Consider the following 23190-nt stretch of genomic DNA (forward strand, 5'->3'; position numbering starts at 1 on the left):
TCACACGCGAACATCTTCAAAGAGATTTGAAATTGAGAGTGTCAAATATAAACTTTAACGAGAGCAACCGCTTATTAAAACTGCTGATGTTGCGAGTACCACAGATGACTGTGAAGTAAAAAGTTTCTAGAAATAATAGGTATTTATATTAGATAAAAATGCAAACTAAGCAGTTTTTATTAAATCGTCGAGGTTCAGTAAAGTTCAATGCACCACGTCAGTGGAAGTGTTAAATTACATTGTGGTTACAATAATGCTGAGCAATAGAATTATTGGTGTAAATGAAATACGGATAAATAGAAATTTAAAACGCTAATTAATTATAAGGATGTAATAAATTAAAAGTTTTTAAATAAATAATAGGATTTATTAATATTTAAGTTGACAATAATGTAAAGTAAATATACGTTTTACTTAGAAAAAAACATTTAAACCTAAACGATATTGTCTTTCGGTATCCAACTGTTATGGGATGAATCGAATCCTAACCACTTAACGAACACTTGATTCTTTCTTCTGTTTAACACTTTTTCAACAAGATACACATCAGGTTGTTTGGATCTTTGAAGTTCGAATTCATAAAAAGCTCCTTTAATAGGTTGTCCACTCATATCTTCTAATAAATAAGAAATTTGATTCGTAATTTGTGTTTTAACTATTTTAAATAACTCAGTGGTCCAGTTGGGTAAATATCCCTTATCGAAGACATGCTTATGCTTGCTAATGCGAACTACATCTCCAACATTAAAGTTTCCCTTACCGGCAATTTTAATATGATTGTACACCGTATTGAGAAGTTTATTTTCTACAGATTTCGAATTTATTTGAGATGGTTTCATTTTCGTGGTTGAATGCTTTGAATTATTATATTGAGTTGTAATAGCATCCAATAAGTGTAACCATTTATGATTTCCGTAAAGACTAAACATTTTATACAACTTTTGTTTTATGGTTCTAATTACGCGTTCAGCTATTGCAGCCTTCATTACGCTATACGTTGAATAATGATTAATTTTAAATTCCATCATCAACTTTTTGAAGTGTGTATTGTAAAATTCCTTTCCCTGATCACTTTGTAGATTTTTAGGTACACGACGTGTATTACATCTGTTGAGGATTTATTTTTTAACGGCCGCATCCAGAGATACTTTGATAAACAATCGATAACCACTAAGATGTATTTATGTCCAACATTGATTTTACCAAATTCAATCATTTCAATAAGATCAGCTTGCCATAAATCATCGATCCCCTTCAATATAGTTCTGCGTCTAGGAAATAAACGTCTAGCGGGACGATGAAGTTCTTCAACTATAGTTTGTTTCGCTTTCGATACCTGCATTCTTACGCTCATGGATTAGGTCCAACTTTTTTTTCTCCAATATATCTAGTCGTGAATTTATAGTGCTTTCCATATCAAGTAGATGATCTGCAACACCCTGTATCCCATTTCGTAGATTTGTTGTGAGTATATCAAATGCATTTAAATTAGTGTTGAATGATTTTGTTAGAGTTGTAATTTGCTGACCATTTAATAGGATTTCCGCGTTAATTTTTTTAATGTCGCGTAAGAGTGTAGAGTTTTTAATATCAATTTTTGTTGACACCTGATGTATACGTTTACTATGATCTCCAATAATTCTTTGAACGTCCGCTATTATGACCTTAATTTCGTTTAAGATTCTAGCTTTCAATGTTTCACATATTTCGTCTACATAAATTTTTATCGCACAATCATTTTCATCCGTCGGTTGTTGAACGTTAGATAGTTTACGCCCCTGGATATCATAATCTCCATCTACGGTTAAAGGGAATCCAATATGGCGTTGAGATGTAGTTAAATTCTCATCATTCAATACTTTATTCCGCGCAGAACGTAATGTACGACCAAACTTATCAATGCTCACACCACTCACGCTTGATCCACCGTTCATTGGTACGCATAAATTATTATTATTATTATTATTATTATTATTATATAACGCCGCTCTCCTTCAGTTCTTCTATAATGGATGTGATTTCATTAATATGGGAATTGTTTCCTGCCGCATGTGAAGCGTACAACAATTTCAATCGATCTACCAATTCGATAACATCATCCCAATATTTATACTCAACGATTTTCGAGTTCACTTCAAGATGTCGTCCGGGTATTAATCCATCCCCCGACTTATTAAATGTAAATAAAGGTTTAATAATTTTAGTATACTTGTACGATTTATTTCCAACTATAGGACCCGTAAAATTTCGCTTATGCGCACCCGTATACGCTAGAACAGATTTGTAACGTTGTAGATCCTCTTCGGTATAGTTCGTAGGTCGTTTTAACTGTATAAGTTCATATAACCCCGTAGAGGCTTGTATGCGTTTTTCGCCTCCGAGAACAATATGAGAAGGTTTAAACTGGACAGTCTTCGATCCAATCATCCAATCGTTTTCATCAGGATCATAACGTATACACATTCTCTCATCAATTTCTCCTCTTTTACCAAACGTATAATATAAATCCCGAATTTGATTCGGTAGATTTTCTATAGGTAAATCCTCCGCCTTCAATTTTTGTTTTGCATCCGGCGGCGTTTTAAATTCATCATCACTTTCAGGAAAAGTTAATTTTTTCCTAAATGCCGGAGTTTTAAAATCGGTTTCATCAAATTTCGTTTTAACGTCAACACCGACATCATCAGTAGGTTGATAGTGGTGATGGTAATGTACAGAAGAAGAAGGTTTCACTTCACTTAATTTATTAGTCATATCTTTTAATGAATCGCTTAAAGGCTGATGTAGTTTAGCGATAAGACGGTCATCGTTTTCTCGACCGAGTTTAAGCGCTAAATATTTTTTCTTAATAGTATTTGTTATGTTAATTATAGCTTTATACCTCTCACGTATGGAACGCTTAGTCATTTCATCGTTATGTGACATGCTTACTCTCACAAATACCAGATAACAATGCAATAATTTAGTCCGGGTAAATAAATTTATCCATTCCTATACGATACCTTCCATCCTTTACTTCAAAATCTTTCATAATAATCATAGGGTTATATTTATCATCATTCCAACACCGTTTACAAGCGTCCTTGAAAACATCAAACTTCATGTCGGTGTTAACGTGTTCATCATACACATGTTTTAAATTAACCTCATCTTGTTTGAATAGAATTAAGACGTTTGCATTGTCTCGTATTAGGTGTTTAGGTATCCGCGTATAGGTTTGCGTAAGGTAGAACGAATCAATATTATTATGTCGTCCCATACAGAAAAATGATCGAATCTTATCCTGTTTATCGCATGCTACATCGTCAAATATGAAAATTGAGTTTTGTTTAGCTTCAGACGGATCTATAACGGCATCATTATCGATGAATCTATAAAGTCCTATTTCGGGTAACTGTTTCATAATCATTTCTAAAAATTCATATTTCGGTTGATGTAAGGATTTTGAGTATATATAAATATTTTCAAAATTTAAACCATTTTTATCGAAAATGAGATTTAACATCAAGTTGGTTTTCCCACATCCGCTCGGACCGCATACTATTGCTCGTATACTGTTCGGTATGAGATCGCCATGCCTACGACTGGTTATCGGTTTCATCATCGTTAACCGATCGAGATCGGTTAATGACATTGTGAGAGATGGGTGTTGCACTACACGCATTATAAAACTAAAATGAGTTTTAATCTTCATGTGCGGGTATATAAGGGATGTGAAAGCGTAAACCGCATCAGTTGAGTATGCTGTTTACTCGAGATAGTACATCTGCGACGGCGGGGGGAAGCGGAATACTTAATACACTTATCAATAAACTACCCGTTGAGTTACACGTTCCAGGCTATCAATTTTGTGGACCAGGAACAAAATTGAAGAAACGTTTGGCTAGAGGCGATAAAGGAATAAATCCATTAGATCGGGCTTGTAGAGAACACGATATAGCGTATTCGGACAATAATTCTTTAGAACAACGTCGCATGGCCGATAGACGTTTGGAGGAAAACGCTTGGGGGAGAGTGAAAGCGAAAGATTCGACATTGGGGGAAAAAGCATCAGCTTGGTTAGTTACAAACGCTATGAAAGTGAAACGAAAATTGGGAATGGGTCATAAGGGACAAAAAATAATTAAAAGATTAAAAGATAAAAAAAATAAACCGATAGCATTTAAAAGCGTGTTGGTAAAGCAAATCGCTAAAGATTTACCCAAAACAACAGATAATTTACGGGAAGCGGCTAGATTAGCTTTGAAAAGTGCTCGTATAGCTGTTAAATCCGCGGGTGGAAAGAAAAAAGTTAAAATTCCGCGTACAATCCCGTTACCTATTACAAGTGGTGGTATACTACCGATATTACCAGCCATATTTGCCGGACTATCAGCTCTCGGAGCGTTATCAGGCAGCGCGGCTGGTGTGTATCGCGCGGTGAAGAGTGGTCAAGAGGCTAAAGAGAAGTTGAAAGAAGCTGAACGACACAATAAGGCGATGGAAGCTATCGCGATTGGCGAAACCGGAAGTGGACTTTATATTAAAAAATATAAAAAAGGATTGGGTTTATATTTAAGTAAAAAGCAACAAAAAAACTTGTAACTAGGCTACCTAATAGACCTCTAACAAATCTCGATATAATAAAATACGCTAAAACACTTAAAATTCCAAATTTTCGCGGAGTGTATATGCGAAATGGATTGCCTAAAGAAGGTCCTAAATATTATGAGTCAGCTGTTGTAAATTTAGATGATCACCGAGGTAGCGGAACCCATTGGGTAGCCTATAAAAAAATTGGCAATAGGGTGTTATATTTCGACAGTTATGGAGATCTAAAACCACCTAAAGAACTTTTAAAATACTTTAAAAAATGTCAAATTGTGTATAACCACGATAATTTTCAAAAGGATAACCCGTATAACTGCGGTCAATTATGTATAAATTTCCTACTTAACATAAGAAATAACTCATTTGAGTGAAAATGTCACAGACGTTCACACTGGTCAGTACAAAAAGCGAAATCTCCGAAGACTATTATCCGCCTATAGAATTAGACCCTAACTCGAGTTACTCGCTTGGTCTTATTGGATTCTATACGTATAACAGTATACCAAACATTGAACAAGGAGTAAACGATAAATTTTACTTTACCGAAAAATTGCCCATTAATAAAAGCCGACAATCAACTATAGACGAGGGGGCATTACCACAGGAAATCAAAATTCCTACTGGTGCATATGAAATAACGGACATTGAGAAATTTTTACAAAAAGAGATTTTACGTCGTATCGGATTGAATACGGTTGATGATCCTGAAAAAATTTTTTCACTCAAGGCTAACAATAACACCTTGCAGTGTGAAATAAAAAGCGATTATTTTGAGATAGATTTCTCTCAACCAAATACGATAGCTTCTATATTGGGGTTTTCCAATCGTAAACTAGATGTATCGATAAAGCATAAATCAGATCTTCCGGTAAATATAATACGTGTGACATCCGTTCGAGTGGAATGTAATATAATTTCCGGCTCGTATTACAATAACAAATTATCTCACACGCTATATGAATTCGCTCCAACTGTGGATCCTGGTTTCAGTATAAATATAGAGCCAAGGAACCCCATTTATTTGCCAGTGGACACCGATCGTCCGATATCGAACATTACACTATTACTTGATCAGCGTGGTAAATTGGTAAACTTTCGTGGAGAAGAAATTGTTATTAGATTAGAATTAAAACGAACTTCATAATGGGGCTGTTGTTCCAATTAAAAGCCACCGATCCTCAACAGCGTTCATCTATCAAAAGAAAACATTATAACTCAGGTGGAAAGAGAACATCTAGATCAGTTAAAAGAAAGACTTCATTGCGAGCGGACAATTTCATTTAGGTCAATTATTCCATTGCTCAGCATTGATTGTAACTTGACACTCCCGCCGGCGAGGTGCATTGCACTTTACTTGGTGATGCGCCGCGCCGATTGTCGTAAGTTGACACTTCCGCCCCGGCGAGGAAAGCATTGTATCGCGTAACTCATAATCAGTTTTACTTTAGAAACCGAACGTGTCAAACGTAAACCGCGCGCAATGTCTCGTAGTCGTCTCTGTGTTTTTCTTTTTTTCGGTCTCTGTGAGTTTAAACCAAAGAAAAAATTTATTCGAAGTTGAGTTGGATTTACCCGTCAAACGTAAACCGCGCGCAATGTCTCATAGTCGTCTCTGTGTTTTTTTTTCAGTCTTTGTGAGTTTAAACCAAAGAAAAAATTTATTCGAAGTTGAGTTGGATTTACCCCTTTTACCATATTTATTGTTAATGGAAAACGTCTTACGAGCTGCGCATGGTCGTCACCTTCCGTTGTGGTGGAGTTAGAAGCGGGCTTGCTTCTCAACGTTTCTTTTTTACCTACCGATCAAGAAATTTTTTGGAGTTACAAGATCAATGTATCGTGTATAATAATAAAGGATGGTGGTAAACCGAAGCCCGCTCATATAATTGAATTTGTAAAAAAAGTACCATAACATTAAGGTTTTTATTATTTTTTTGTAACTATTTATTATGTAATGTTTATTATTATAAAAATGTTTATTAATACTTTTATTGGGTTGATTGGGGGGGGGGGAATTAAATTGTGTTAAATTGTGTTATTATTATTTTCCGGAATATTCCCAAGTTCCTGCGCACGCGCATTCAAGAGTTGTGAGGCGCGCCTTTATGCGTTCAACGCGCCATCTTTCAGAAACGCCGATTCTAGACAGGAAGTTGTTGCTCCTCCGCTCCTTCGTGACGTCATCCGCCCGATGTAAAAGGATAGGGGGGGAGGGGTGTCAACCAAAGGCTTGGGGGAAAAAATAGGTTGGTAGCTAGATATGGTGACTTTTAAAAAAACAAGTAGCAGTCTACCTTGTCGGTAATGGTTTAGTTCCACTACCAACCACTAGGTGGCGCGTTACTTTTTTTTAAAAGTCACCAGATCTGGTTACTTTTCCAATACCAACCTATTTTTTTTTCTCCTCCGCCTTAGGTTGGTACCCTTCCCTATCCTTTTACATTGGGCTGATGACGTCACGGAGGAGCGGAGGAGCAACTTCCTATCTAGAATCGGCGTTTCTATACTACTATTGTCAATCCAAAGAGATAGTAAAAATGTTTCGTAATTTATTGTGGCAAAATATTTGAAAAAGAAATCTGATCCTAATATTCCCTGAAATTGACAATTTGGATTATTAATTACTATAAACTTACTGTGTTATACATTTTTCGTTATTAATTTGTAAAAGGATATCTGCTGATCCAAGCGAAGTTACTGAACCGCTAATGCCTTTAACCTCAAGTTTATTTAATGGATTTATTACATGATCATCATTTAAAAATTCTTGAAAAAATATGCTGACAGAAGCTCCCATGTCAATTAAAAATGAAAAACATTTATTATTACTCCTAAAATTTACATAATTTAACCCGTTTAAATTGTAACTTACTACTATTTCATCTTTATTAGTTACGAAAAAAATTTTCTAAATTATTGTCAGATTGATTTTGAATGTCATTAAGATTTTGGTTGTTATTAGAGTTATTCTGAACAGTTTCGGAATAGTACACATGTCCTCTTGCAGAGCCTCTATAGGTACTAGTACTAGGTCGACGATTATTTCCACGAAAGCTATTTGATGGTCTGAAATTATTCCTTGAATTTTGATATCCGCGATACTGATTACTATTTGTATATTGCCGAGAAAAACTTTGAGGGGGGTTTCTATATCGCTAATTTCTACCTTTGTATCTACCTCTAGAACCGAAGTGAGCTCTCGCATGAAAAGTTGATGGATTTCTCAGGGGTGGTTCTTCATCTAAAGCACCACGGATCGCGTCATTTAATTTTGTATAATTTCGAGATTTTATGATAGTACGTAATTCAGAATTTTGTAACCCACACGCAAAAGCATTTATCGCTATTTCTTCGTTAACTCCGCTTAATGTAATTAATGTCTCGGCGTTATCATCCGCTTGTGAAATAGTGAGATTCACAAATAATTCTTCGACACTTTTGCCGAACTCTTCAACTGTTCTAGAACCTTGTTTTGCATTATTCAACTTTACAGAAAGCACAGCTGCCGAATGTTTGGTTAAAAAGTGTTTTTCTAAATCTTTAACTAAATCATTATTACTATTATAATTACTATTCATTCGCAACTTACCACTTTGTGAAAGTTTTGTCTTTAGTACATATTTAGTTAATAATTGTTTACCTGCATCATTCAACAATTCATCGTATAATTTAATTGAGTCGATAAGCTGTTTGGTGGTATCTTCCGTACCATCCATAGATGGAAGTGGTGGTATCTGCCGTTTTTAAGTCAAATGAACTCATTTTTGTTTCGTCTTTTACAGTTATATCAGAACCTAACTCTATATTATCGGATAAAGATTCGATTGCTTTACGTCTACTTTCTAAAACCTCATTACAACTATTGAAATATTTTTTAATTGCTTTGCAAAAGTCTTTTATTTCTGTAACTCTATCACTATCATATTTCCCTAGCTTAAATTTTTCTTTTAGATCTTTAAATTCAACTTCTAAGCTTTCTAATTTAACTACCTTACGATTAATCACTGAAATATCCTTACGCCTCTCTTCATTGTCCTTGGTTAGGTTTCTCTGTATTACACGCAGTTCTTCAAGAAGATGCCGAAAACTCGTCACAATCACTTCCGACATTCAATAGACATAATCGCGCACATCTCTTGCTTGGTGTGGAGAATTTAATTTATAAGTCTTGGCTTCGGCTAAGATGACGCTTCAATCTTCCTTCCATAGCCCTTTCTCTCGCTCGTACCAAATATATCACCGCTCCACAGCAGCAGCACGTAAATATTAAAACAACACCAATAAATGCGATTATACCGAAAATTTCGGATATATGACCCGTTGAAACATCAGATGTTTGACCACCACTATTTCCGGATTGAGCTATAATTATCTCTTCTTTAACTTCCTTGGATTGTTGCTTTCCCATATTTGCTTTCTTCTTTTTATTTTTCCTTATTATTTATTTATTTTCCTTTTTTTTTTACGCTGTTCTGTGTTTCACAATGAACACAACTGGCAGGATCGCCATGTGGTATCGTTGAAGGGTTTCAGGTTTTTTTGAATAAAAGAGTTTCTTCCCAACTACATGTTAATGTATTTTACCCAAAGGTTCGTACAATTCTGATGATTACAAAAGCGTAATCAATTTTAAAGTAGTACAGCAATAATGCTTACCACGGTAATACGGTTCAACGGACGATAACATGATACTTATTAATTAAGTTGCTGAGCCTACATTTTATAGTTAAACGTTTTGTAATTTACTTAAACAATAATGAATTTGGATACACTACATTATATTCATATTTATTTTTTTGTTTACCATTTATTTTCTTTTTAATAAATTTATTTCTTTGGTATATGATTTTGCCGATTTCTTGTGTTGTGTTATATGTTGGTGCTGTCGAACCTTTTTCTTTCCAACCCTCTTCGCAGTTAGAGCGATCTGCAACTGAAACTGCGTGGCGCCTTATAAATTCAGACCCACCCCACCTTCACTGGGAAGCCGAGGTGTTGCAGATCTGTGCACTTTCCTATAAAGGTTCGATTGTGTTGTCGTTTCTTTTTGTAGAGAAGTCGTCACAAGGAATTAAGAAGAGCAGGAGTGAGCACGCGAGCGTCGCAACCCTCCACGAGAATTCGTCGATCACCGATTTTGATGCAATCGTCAAGAGACGATGTTTGTAGACACTGCAACGCGATATATTTTACCAAAGAAATTACAACCAGATCCCAGAAAAGAATGTCGTGCTGTAAAGACGGAGACGTGCGGTTGCCGGAGTTACGGCATCTTTTACCGCCTCGATACCGGACGGCGTGAACGTTGGTCCTTTACAATATGCGGACAAATATACCATTTTGCAAATCCTATTCCCGACGCGGAAGATTTCGCAAATCCGAGGGGGAATCAATATTATTTTATCGATGCGGATGACGCGATCGAACGGCGCATGCAAAAAATTGGAGATAGAGATAATAATAGGAGATAGATACGCGACGACTTGAGAACTTACAATTTACCGGAGAGTCGCAGTGACGTGGCGGCCGTATTTGTCGGAAATGAGCTGCCGTTTTTTTTACAAACCCACTTTTTAGCTTCCCGACACACCACCAGATGGCGCCACATGAATTTTAATTTTCGCGCGCGCTATCTATCGGTTAAGATGCAAACCTCACCTTTTTAATTTCACCACACTCCACCAGATGGCGACACATGATTTAAAACTTTCGCGCGCGCCGTCTATGTGTCATCAGACAAACCCCCCTCCTTTTTAATTTCACCACACTCCATCAGATGGCTGCACACGATTTTTTATTTTCGCGCTCGCCATACATCGCTCATATGGAAAACCCGCTTTTTAGTTACCCGACACACCACCAGATGGCGTCACATGAGTTTTTAATTTTCGCGCGAGCGTCATCTATCGGTCATGAAGTAAACCTCCCGTTTTAGTTACACCACACGCCACCAGATGGGTTTAGGCCGTCGTGAGAGCGGTTAGTTTTACCCTACTGATGACCGGTCGTTGCGATAGTAATCCTGCTCAGTACGAGAGGAACCGCAGGTTCGGACATTTGGTTCACGCACTCGCTCGAGCGGGCGGTGGTGCGAAGCTACCATCCGTGGGATTATGCCTGAACGCCTCTAAGGCCGTATCCTTTCTAGTCAAAGGTGGCAACGATACCCTTAGGAGTTCCGAGAGTCGAAAGGCTCAATAAAATGTTACTCTATTAGGCGATCGACGTTCGCGTCGGTCGTCGCACGAGCCCCTATTTGCCGTACGCGGCGATAGACGAGCGGCGGGATCTCTTCGTTACGTCTCGTCTGCCGCTAACGGTCGAACATGGGTACCTTACAGTTCGATGTCGGAACTTGGAATTGTCTGTAGACGACTTACGTACCTGGCGGGGTGTTGTACTCGGTAGAGCAGTTACCACGCTGCGATCTGTTGAGACTCGGCCCTTTGCTTGGGGATTCGTCTTGTCGGTTAGTCGAGGTCCTCAGTCGCGTACGGGGGCGGCCAGTTCTCTTTTGTACGTTTCTATTTATTTTTTTTTATTTAAAAAAATAATAATACAAGGAAACGTCGAGAGGGACTGTGACCGACCGACCGACCGACCGAACGAACGACTATTAATAATAATAGTACGACAAAAATACTACGAACGCATAAGAGCGCACGTTCTACACTGTACGTTCAAATATTTAATTAAAAATATTCGACGTTATAGATGTAGTAACGTGCCTCTTTTTTTTTTGTCAAAAATAATTAAAGTTATAGCCGGGCGGTTACACACAACTGGTTTGAACGTTCGTTTGACCATATCTACTATCCCTCTGAATAGTACCTACTTTAACAGTTCGATTTTGGAACTTGAAATTGTCCGTAGAGACGGCTTACGTACCTGGCGAGGTTGGATTGAGGCTATTGAGACTCGGCCCTTCGCTTGGGGATTCGTCTTGTCGGTTAGACGAGGTCCTCAGTCGCGTACGGGCGGACGGCTTCCGGCGGTTCTCTTTCGTACGTTTATATTTATTATTTTTCTTTAATGAAAAATAATACAAGGAAACGTCGTCGTCGAGAGGGACAGTGGGCGACCGACCGACCAACATTAAACATAATAAACGACAAAATTTGTATGAGAGAAGAGAGCTCGTTGTATGTGTAGTTTATTGTCGAAAATAAATAAATATTAAAAGCCAGGTACTACTGCTATCGATGCGCTCTAACAACGAAACACGCTTAAGACGACCACTTCTACTATTGAAAGTAGAAGAAGAGTCGTTGGGTTTCGTGTGAACGGTCGTTCGTTCGTCCGTCCCAAACGACGACGTCGACAGAGAAAGCCTTGCGCCCGAGAACGAGGCGAAAAGCCAATTTGAGACACAAGGGTCGCGTATAGCATCCTTCTTAGTATAAAACCATTTCCCACTGAATAGTACGATCTTTAAAATTTAAACACCGCGCGCGGCGGCCGGAGGACGTCCACCGACCATCGGAGGACATCCTCCTCGCAAAATCGCGCGTATTTTATTTAATATAATTTTATCGTTACTCGGAACGGTGTCGATGTTTCGTGTACGTGTTAGGCTGCTTGCTTGGACATTACCGCCGGGCGATAACCGATTTTACATTCCCACTGAATAGTAGGAACTTGGAAAAAAATTTTTTTTTTCCGTTTTTTTTTTTTTTCGTTTACATTCTTTCTTTTCTGCATTCTTCGATGATGGTTGATTTCGTCTCATGTTTGATACCTGAGTCGACCGTTCCTTCGTGACGTTTCCGTTGATTATGGTTGGTATCTTTAGTATTCGTATCCTTACGATAGTTTCTGAATTTCGTCACGACTCCGTTTAGCATTTTGTTCTCTTGTTACTGGATATACTAACTAACAATCAATAATTCGGTAGGAGTTTTTATGTGAATTATATTTGTTTTATAGCATGTATTTACTTTTTTCTTGTAATATTGTCCTGTAATAATTGATCTTTGTTGCGAAATAAAGTGAATTATTTTTATTATTATTACTGTTGGTGATATTTTGGGATTTTGGGAATAACATGTATTTATTGAAATACGACGGACTGCGAACGGAACGTGTGTGTAGTGTGCCATGCAAAATTGTTTCAAATGATTTGTTATAAAATTTGCAAAGAAAAAAACAAAAACGAAATGTTAAATAATATTTTACCGCTACATATTTTATTTGTCCCTCTCCGTCCATAACAGCCTAAAACTAACAATATAAAATAATAAAATACATAAACAATCGCACGGAAAACAAACGAATTTACAACAAAGGTGTCGAATCGAAAGGTAATAAGCGGAAGCGGTTTAAGTAAGTAACGTTATCCTTAAATTTACGATTGAAACGGCAAAAACTGCTATTATATTTATGTTATAAATTATCGAAAGAAATAATAGTAATAACACAAAAAAAGGCAACGGCACGCGGTGTTCCCAAGCGGTCACCCATCCAAGTACTAACCGCGCCCGACATTGCTTAACTTCGGTGATCGGACGAGAACCGAATGAAATGAAATGAAATAAGATTTTATTTGTTATAGTCAAAGCTCGGATATTTCGGTACCGTCTCAGTAGCGTCGACAGCGCAGAACCTATGGGGCGCGATCTACCGTTCCGATCGCTCACACATCTATAAGCATGCCAGGCCTGCATTTATCCGTGTTCCGTTCAGAGAATTCAGTACCAATTCATTTAATATCCTTTTTATTTATTGTTAAATCCATCATTTTTTGAATTAGAATTGTACTATTGTTTCAGTTTTTATAATTTCAAACGGAGTGTATTGAATATTTTATTTAATTATCATCGAATATTTTCTTGATTTGTTTTAATTAGAAGTGCCTTGTTGTTTTAGGTTTTATAATTTAAAACTACTTCTGTTAATAGTTAATATTTTGATTTTTATTAACTGAGTTACCCTATTGTTTTAGTTTTTATAATTTATTCCAATGGCACACTTAATAGCGATTTTTGGCGATACGTTCACATTAATTGACAACAATGTAGCATTTTGCAACCAAGAAATATCTTCTAAATATGGCCTGTTAGTTCTAGCAGTTACATTTGTGCCAGTTATCAGTTGTGACGTCGAGTTAGGTCGTCATTTTCTGAAGTAAATTTAGAAAAAGTCATTATTATTCAATTATTAAATTTCACCAAATAAGAACTGGGAGTCGAGAAAAATTATAATAAAGTACATAATTTCTTGCTTATTTAGCGTTAATACAGATCCTTGCTAACGCGCGCCTATGGATTACCATGACAACGCTGCAGACCTGAGAACTCGGGACCTTGGCTATGCGTCGCTCGTCAATAACGCAACATTCGTGAACTGGTCGACTGGACTTAGGTACCGAAGAATCCGAGCTCTAGTTATAGTAAACCACAAGTGTCAATAACAGTAATTACTTAAAATTACGCTTACTGCTACTTAATCTACGGAGAACGAGACGGGATTTATCATCAGCGGGATGCTTTTTAAATCTTTTATTATTTATTTATTAGGGTGATTGTAGGGGGATAAATATATTTACAGTCTACAACTATTGCCTAAATAAAAAACGGTACATTTGAAACTTTTATTACAAGAAGGTACAGCAGGTATTTAAATGTATATTGTTTCATTTTTCGTTGTCTTCCAGTCACTCTGGTCGATTTCGGTCTTCAGCCCCCGTGGGTAAAACTTATCGGGGTGATTTTTGTGGAGTATTCAGGGTGTATGGGGAAGGGGAGTGGGTGTGGGTGTATTTGTTTATTTTAATTATTAATTACATTGTTTATTGATTTTTAATGATTATTTATTATTGTTCTGTTTGGGGTAAGATGTCGGGCATTTTGTCGAGGTTGTTGCGTTGATGAGGGAATTTGTGTTTGTTATTTTGGGTGTTTTTATTGGTGATGTTTTTTATTAGGGGGTTGGGGTGTGTGGAGGTGTTTTTATTGGTGATATTTTTTATTAGGGGGTTGGGGTGTGTGGTTTGTAGAATTTTTGGTTGTGTTTTGTTAGGATATGTTTCATAGGGAGGGCTTTTGTTTTGTGGTGGAGATAACGGTTGGAGATATATCTGCTGGAGTTTGAAATAATACGGAGAACTTTGTTTTGGGCGGTTTGGATTTTTTGGAGATGAGGTACGGCGGAGTTAGACTATATGGGGGCGGCATATGTGAAGGAAGTTTTTTATTTTTGAATGATAATTGGCTATTGCGTGAGATGAGGGAGTAGATTGTTTTGATGGTGGAGGAAGCTTTTTGGATAGACTTGTTGATATGGTTGGAAAAGGTGAGTCGTTGATCGAGGGTAACTCCTAGGTACTTTAGATCGGTTTTTATCGGGATGTTTGAATTAGTTATCTTTAGGGGGATAGGGATTCTGTTAGGATGGTTTCTTTTTGTAAAAACTATGGATTCGGATTTTTGTGGGATGATGGTGATTTTCCATAGGGAATAATATTTCTCAAGGAACCGGAGGTGCGGTTGGAGGGATCGTATGGCGATTTTAGGATCCCTGGAGTGGGAATATAAGGCGGTGTCATCGGCATAGGTTGCTATTTTTGTTTTTGTTAGGGAAGAAGTTGGGGAAGATCTGAGGTGAAGATATTAAATAAGTAAGGGGAGATTATAGCGCCTTGTGGGACGCCAGATTTGATAGGTTTTTTGCGGGAGAGGGTTGTATTTATTTTAATTTTTATGAAGCTTGAGGTTAGGTAGTTGTGTGTGAGTTTGATTAGGTATGAGGGGTATCGGGACTGTATCATTTTGTAAATAAGGCCATCTGTCCATAAGGAATCGAATGCCTTTTCTAAGTCGAGGGAAACGAGGGCGGTGTAGCTACGGGAGTTGAGGTGTTCGATAGTCATTTATTATTCGGGCTATTTGGTGGGTGGTGGAGTGGAAGGGTTGGAAGCCAAATTGGTGATTGGGAATGGTGTTGTTGTCGTGGGCGTGATATATTTTTGATAAAGCGGGGAGGAGTGATATGGGTCTATAACTGGATGGAATTGTTAGGTCTTTATTGGGTTTTGGTATGGGAATAATTACTGCGGTTTTCCAGTCGGATGGGAAATGTTGAAGTTTTAGTATGTTTCGGGCGATGTAGGTCAGTTGAACGATAGCTTTTTTGGGTAGATTTTGTAGGAGGATATTTTGTATTGTGTCGATTCCGGGATCTTAAAGGGTTTGAGCCATTATGGAGATTAAGTGGAGATCGTTAGGAGGGTCGTGTTCTTGATTGAGGAATTGTTTGGGTGATGTTTTCTTGTTTTTGCGTGGTGTTTGGTTTGGGTTTGTGTATGTCGGAGAAATAGGTAGCTAGTAGGTTGCTTTTTGCGGAGTCGGATATTTTGTTGTTTGTTGCCAGGGCGGGTATGGGTTGTATCTCTTTTTTAATTTTTTGATTTCCCGCCAGATGGAATTATGTTCAGGGTTGAGGGAGTTTAGTTTTCGGTTCCAGGTATCGTTACGGTGTTTTTTAAGTTCTGATCGTATTTGTCGATTCAGAGAGTGGTAAAGATTTTTTATTTGGGGATTATGGGTCCTTTGGTGGAGGCGGCGATGTGGATGTACGTGTTTGGATTAGGTTGCTAATGTGTTGTGGGATTGGTGGGTGTAGGAGATTTAATTTGTTGGTTTGAGGGATAGCTATGCGTTCTGCGGATTGGATAGTTGTGGTGAGGATTTTTGTTTGTTGTTCAAATTGTTCAATGGAGTCGATAGCGGGTGATTTCTATTGCTTGGTTTATGAGTGCTCTGTAGAGGGGCCAATTGGCGGATTTGTAATTACGGATTTTGGTTGGTTGTTGGGCGGGGTGTGGGTTGGGGGTTATTTTTATTATGATTGGTTTATGGTCGGAGGACAATTCGTGAAGTGCGATTGGATCTGGGAGGTGGGGAAGGTTTTTCGCGATAGCGATATGTATGGTAGTGAGGGTTGTGCCGTTGTCTGGATAGTGTGTGGGGGTTGGTGGAGCTAGGACGAATACGTTATAGGATTGGGTAAAATTATAGATGTTGCGTCCTTTGGTGTTGGTTATGTGGCAACCCCAAGAAAAATGGCGGGCGTTGAGGTCGCCAAGGAGAACGATTTTATTGTAGGGGGTGATGAGATTGTTGAGGCCATTATTTGAAAGTGGGGCGCTGGGGCTACAATAGAGAGTGGAAACATGGAGGTTATTAGAAGTTTTAGGGTAATAGGATCTAGATGCGTTAGGTTTGCTTGGGAGATTTTTAGATGGGGAATATTATTTTTTATTGCTACGGCTACACCTCTGGTTCGTCGGGAGAAGTCTTTTCGATGTAAGGTGTAGCCGGGAAAGGACACTTTGTCGGAAGGGATTAATTTGGTTTCGTTGAGTAGGAGAATGTCTATTTTTAGGCGGGATAGGAATTCGTTGATTTCAAGGATTTTAGGGATTAAACTGTTGGCGTTAAGGTGGGCGATGGTTATGCTATACATTGGAGAGGTTAAGATATAATTGTTGAGTTGCTTGGAGGATGTTTCCTGGGGATTTGTCTTGGACTATTTGATCTCGGCAGGATTTTGAGGGCTGTAATAAGGACAGAGAGGTTTATGAGGTTGTTTATTTCGGCCATCATATTACCCAACTCGTAGAATTCGGCCTGACTGGCGGCGGGTATAGGTGCGTTGGCTGATGGTTTCGAAGGTTGAGCCGGTACGAGGGGCGGTTGGGCGGCGGTGGAGTTTCTTTTTGTGACGACGTTCCATGGCGTCGTCATCGTTGGTGGTGGTGGTGGTAGGGTCCTTTGGGGAGCTGATTGTGGTAGTCCAGGGATTTTAATGCGTCGTCGCATCAGGGCCTCGGCTTAATTCGGACAATCGACCGAGTTGGCCGTGTGGGGGCCTTTACAATTTACGCACGAGACCGGTAAACCGTTCTCGCAGGTTATCTCGCATTCTGCCGTTGCGTGGTCGCCAATACATTTTACGCATTTTGGTCTTGCGTAGCAATTTGTTGTTGCATGACCCCATTTTTGACAGTTCTTGCATTGGATAAGCAATTTACTGTTTTTCACAAAATCCCAGAAGACACGTGTTCTAAGTACACATTTTACTTTTTCTTGTAGAACTTTTAAAGATTTTATGTTACTGAGGGTAACCATATATTTTGGGAATCTGGTCCCCTCATTTTAAAACACTTTGTTACGTCGATGTCGTGTTCTGTTTTAAGATCATCTATTATCTCGATGGGGTCGATTTGGTGTGGCAAACCATCGATGACAAATGCCCTTTCTCGTTCTTCCTTCGGTGTATGGGTGTGGAAGGACGATTTTTGATGTTTTAGTTTTTCGATTATAATGTTACGTTTATCCGGGTTTTTTGTATACACCGTGTAACCGGTTTTGGTGTATCTAAGTGTGTACTCGTTTTTTCCAATCCACTGATTTAGATCAGCGGTTATATTTGAGTGATTGGATTGACCTTCTATGTGAATGGAGATGGGTGGAGATGTTCTTTTAGCGGGTTGTGTTGGTTTTTTGGGGATAACAAAGGAGTTGTTAGTAGTGTAAGAATGCCGGTTCTAGACCGGAAGTTACTCCTGCTGCTCCTGCGGTGACGTCACGTCTCAATGTATTAAGTATAGGGGGGGATACCAACTAAAGTTTGGGGAAAAAAAATTAGGTTGGTATTAAAAGTAACTAGAGATCTAGGGATTTTTAGAAAATTAAATATAAAAATTTAAATATAATGGCGCCACCTAGATTTGAGCGGTGTAAGTAGGAGTGAGTTATGCGCACTCTGGTGTGTGGTGGATAAATAAAACACAAAATTAATAAATAAAAATTAATATTATATTTATTTTAAAACACAATTTCTTTTCTTCAAATTTTTTTTACCATCAACCTTAATATATTTAAACATATTAAAGACACTGAACCTCTGATGATCGAAGATGCATCTTACATCGCTGTGGTTGTTGTAGGTTGATCTTGTTTCGCGGAGGTTCCTCCTCCTTTCTTAGGATTTTTAACTTTAAAACTTACTTTAGGATCTGTCTTCAACCGGAGTAGTTGATAATGAAAATTATTTATTTTTCGAATATCAGCTGCAGATGGTGTTAATGTACGAACCAGACGAATCAACAGCGGTTAAAAACGAACTGAATCGGGTCTTTCGAGTGCGGCGGTTGTTGACGCGTTAACGAATCGCAGGAAATATGCGGTAGGAAATGTGCGATGATTAGATAAGAAGAAACTCGCTCGCAGACGATGAATAAGAATAATACATTTAATAAAAAAATATATATATTTAATGAATAAAATAAATTTACCTAACGGACTGTTATATTTTTAAAATTTAAATTTGCTGAGCGCTTAAAGGCCTGCCTCCCGTCGCTTGAATGCGCGTGCGCAGGAAATTAGGTATAAATTTTAATCAAATGTAGTAGTATTGTTGGTTGCCTAGCTCGTGAGGCGCCACCTGGCGGTGTAGCGATGGATAGAGTTGTTGGTTGCTTAACTCTTGTGACGTCACCTAGCGGTGGGCAGTGCAACGCACATCTGTTGAGCAATAAACAGCGCGCTTACAGCTATGAGCGTTCTGGACCAAAATCCCATAAGATTTAACATTGGGGTTCAAAAGTATCCTTTTTATCCCCACCACTACCTCGAGGTTCTGGCCACGCCAACATTTTAAATTCGACCAATCAGAGCGCAGCATTCTCCAAGAACCACCTTTTGGCGGGAAATTTGAATGAGGCTATCTAGATCGACAGGCTCGATGCAAATAATATATATGACGTGGTTTAACTGGAATACATATGTAATCGGTTCGATTTAAGGAGGAGATTGAGATTTATGAAGTAGAGTGTGATGATATACATAAAAGAGCAAGAAGTGGGCGGGAATGGTTAGAGGCGGCAATTGATAGACAACGATTTCAAAGACGCATTAAAGAAATTTAACGAATTCTTGACAAAATATTGCGTGAAAAATTGTTAAAAATGAATGAATAAATTAAACATAATAAAATACATTGTATTAATTACTTTAGTTTTAATATATAGTTGTATAAACTATTGTATAAAACGTGCATATAAGTTAAATGTTCTGTATGGTTGAATTAAATTCTATCCCCACCACCACCACCACCACTACTACTACCACAACAACCAGTCTCATAACACCATGGAACATACTTACTTATTTACTGAGAATGCTTATCGTAAAATACTTGGGAAACGTTGATGCACAACTCACTGATGCACAAAAGAAACGTTTAAACAAAACATATGATTTGAAGGAGATAAGTATACTACTAAAATAAGGGTCAGATAACATATTACAAAAATTGTTTTATTTAAAAAAATCTACATACTACTACACAATATCTGATTTCTTAATCCAACTTCTTTCATCTATTCCAAACCACTTGACGTACATTCTGTTTCCTTTCCGTTTTAGAATCTTTTCAATCAACCGTATGTCAGGATAATGAGTCCGTTGTAATTCTTCAGTGTAGAAAGCTCCTTTAATGTTATCACCTTTCAAATCCTGTAATAAATACGTCACTGGATTACTATATTGAACCCTTTGGTGAACACACCACGATATTTCGATATTCTTACAAAGTCATTCAAATGAAATTTTATGGGTAATGTTTGATTTTGATAATGTATTTTTCTATTATAAACAGTACGCAATAGCTTTTCCTCATCCGCCTCTATTGATTTCATGCCTGTAGTGGAATGCTTGCGGGTATTATATGTTAATAAAATTTGCGGTAATAAATTTAACCACTTAAAAGATCCCTGCACACTAAATTCTTTCCACATTAAACCTTTTAATGTTCTATTTAAACGTTCAATGATAGATGCTTTTAATGAGCTAAACGTAGAGTAATGATTAATTTCTAATTTACTCATAAGTGAGATAAAATCTTTATTATAAAACTCTTTTCCTTGGCCGGTTTGAAGGTTTTTTGGTACGTTTGCATCCTTTAAAATACTTTTCATTGCTTTAGTAACATCTTTACCCGATTTAGTTTTTACCGGAACAGCCCATGCATATTTGCTAAAGACATCAATTACAACGGGTATATAACGATAACCACTATTTTGTCGTGCATAAGGTATCATCTCTACTAAATCAGCCTGGTACAAATCATTTATCCCTTTAGTAAGTACATGTCTCCTTTTAAAATGTATTCGAGCAGGTTTATGAAGTTCTTCAGCTAATTTTCTTTTAATATCAGAGAACATGTTACTACGATTTCAACACACAGTGTCGTCGCAGTAGGAGATGGAATAAATTTTAATCTATCACCTTTCTTCAATTTGATACCCTTCCCATTTGAGCTATCATAAATCCTATTGTTTACTATAAAAGTAGTGTCCGATGGCTCAATAGTGATAGAGTAAATTTCTCCTGATTCAATAGGAAAAATATAATATTTTTTTAAATTACTCAGCGCATAACTATGTCCAGCTTTCCCACCAGTCAAAGAAATATTCAAATAAGAATAATGGTTATGTTCTACTGAGGAGGCGGAGGAGGAGGAAGAAATATGATGTCCGAACTTGTGGATAGTCATAACTAAAATGATGAATGTATTGTAGGTTTATACAATTATATGAGCTTCTCGTAACTCTTCTATAATACTATTAATTTCATTACCATGTGACGTATTACCGGCAAGCTGAGAGGCTATTAAAAGTTTTAATCTATTTACTAATTCATTAGGATCATCCCAATAAGTAAAATTTGACCGTTGATTATTATACTGCTGCTGCATGAGACCTTCACCAGTTCTCATACGAACAGGAACGCTTTTTACTCTGCTCCGTCGTACAACTCCTTCCGTTGCATTTAAAACAGGTGCAATTATTTCACGATACTTGTCCGACTTGTCACCCATAATTTGTTTGCTTTTATCTTGGTTTTTGTTTAACGCTGCTGTTGTTTTTAGTATTTCAACGTAATTCTTTTGATCGTTACTAGTATATTGTTCTGGTTCCCTCTTGAAAATTAGCTCATACAGACCTTTCGTACCTTTATAAGTTTTATTTGCAATGGTTATATCATTCGTTTTACTACTAAAGGATATTTCACTATCTCCAATGTAATATTTATCAGTTAAAATATTAACACGAACTCCCTTGTTGCTAGAATCGAATTCATTGTTATCATCTCTTACATAACCCTCAATGTAGGATCTTGTTAGAGGAGCAAGTTGTTCCAAGTATAAGAAAAGTGATTCTTCAGGAATATTCATAGTTTCTGGTAATGGAGATTCATCTGCTGCTGTCGCTGCTGCTGCTGCAGGTGGTGATGTTTGCGTTGGTTGTGGTGGTGGTGATGGAGATGTTGCAAAAACATCATCATCGTCATCGCTTAATATTGATATTGTTGGTGATTGAGGCGCTTGTTGTTGTTGTTGTTGTGCTGCTTTTGATACTCTTCTTTTCTTTGTTGGTATTACTGTTTTAAATTCTTCCCCCTTCTTAACTTTAATAGGATGTTTAATTGTGGAACTAATTTTTTCTAAAGGGGTTGTTACTGCTTTATATTGCTGTTGAAGCAAATGTTCAGATTTATGTTTCCTTGCTTTTAATTTATCCAATTTCTTTTTCACATTTTCTCTTGTTTTAATAAGCTTTCGTGTCAATTGTTTTGAGTCCATGTTTTCTGTAAAATGAATGAACGCTTACTGACTAATGCATGTGCTTACTGTAGAGTTTTATTGGAACTGTTCAGGTCGACTTTAACTGATCTGTTTTATCCGACCGGTTTTAACCGATCCGTTTTATCCGACCGGATTTAACCGATCCGTTTTATCCGACCGGTTTTAACCGATCCGTTTTATCCGACCGGTTTTAACCGATCCGTTTTACCGACCAACCGCATTTATCGGTTGAAACACCGACACTTTTTCGGATTCTCCAATCCGAAACCCAACTTTTGTTTTACTTTAATCGCGTTAGTAACAAACCATGCGTTAGCTTTTTCACCAATCGAGGAATCTTTCGCTAATACTCTTTTCCATGCTTCTGCAGCTAATACTTTATCTGCTATATGTCGATTGTGTAAATCTGTGTATTGTGTATAGGCTAAATCATAACGTTTACATGCTCTATCAAGGTCATTAATGCCAGGATCTCCACGAGCTAAGCGTTTCATGAGATTTGTCCCAGGTCCACAGAACTGATAGCCGGGTAAATGCAGCTCTCCACCTGTTCGTATCACTAACATGACTGATATAGAAGGATATATGCATCCTTCTATATAGAAGGATGCATTATGTCATCACTACTGCTATACTCATAATATCCTAAACCTTTTATAGGCTGCAGCAATTTTCTCAAATATTCATATTTGCTTTGATACAATGACTTTGAATACACATACACATTTTTAAAGGATAGTCCATTAGGATCCTGTAATAAGCTAATTATCAGATTTGTTTTACCAGAGTTAGAAGGTCCGGATATTATGCAACGTAGATTATTTGGAAATAAATAACTATGCTTTTTGTTTTGAGGTCATTGATTATTATTATTAAATTGTATTGTTACATCATCAACATTTAATGTGTAAGGTTGTTTTATCACTTTCATGTTTATTATATAACTAACTC

General features: G+C 37.4%; 1 protein-coding gene across 1 annotated transcript; it reads right to left on the reverse strand.

Moving 5' to 3' along the window:
* Positions 1–434: 434 nt before the first annotated feature.
* On the reverse strand, positions 435–929 carry LOC139432707 (uncharacterized). Its single transcript, XM_071201473.1, has one exon. The coding sequence runs from the start codon at positions 927–929 to the stop codon at positions 435–437; it is 495 nt and encodes a 164-aa protein (XP_071057574.1).
* Positions 930–23190: the final 22261 nt, after the last annotated feature.

This window comes from Onthophagus taurus, chromosome 2 (assembly GCF_036711975.1).
Source record: "Onthophagus taurus isolate NC chromosome 2, IU_Otau_3.0, whole genome shotgun sequence".
Taxonomy (NCBI): Eukaryota; Metazoa; Arthropoda; class Insecta; order Coleoptera; family Scarabaeidae; genus Onthophagus; species Onthophagus taurus.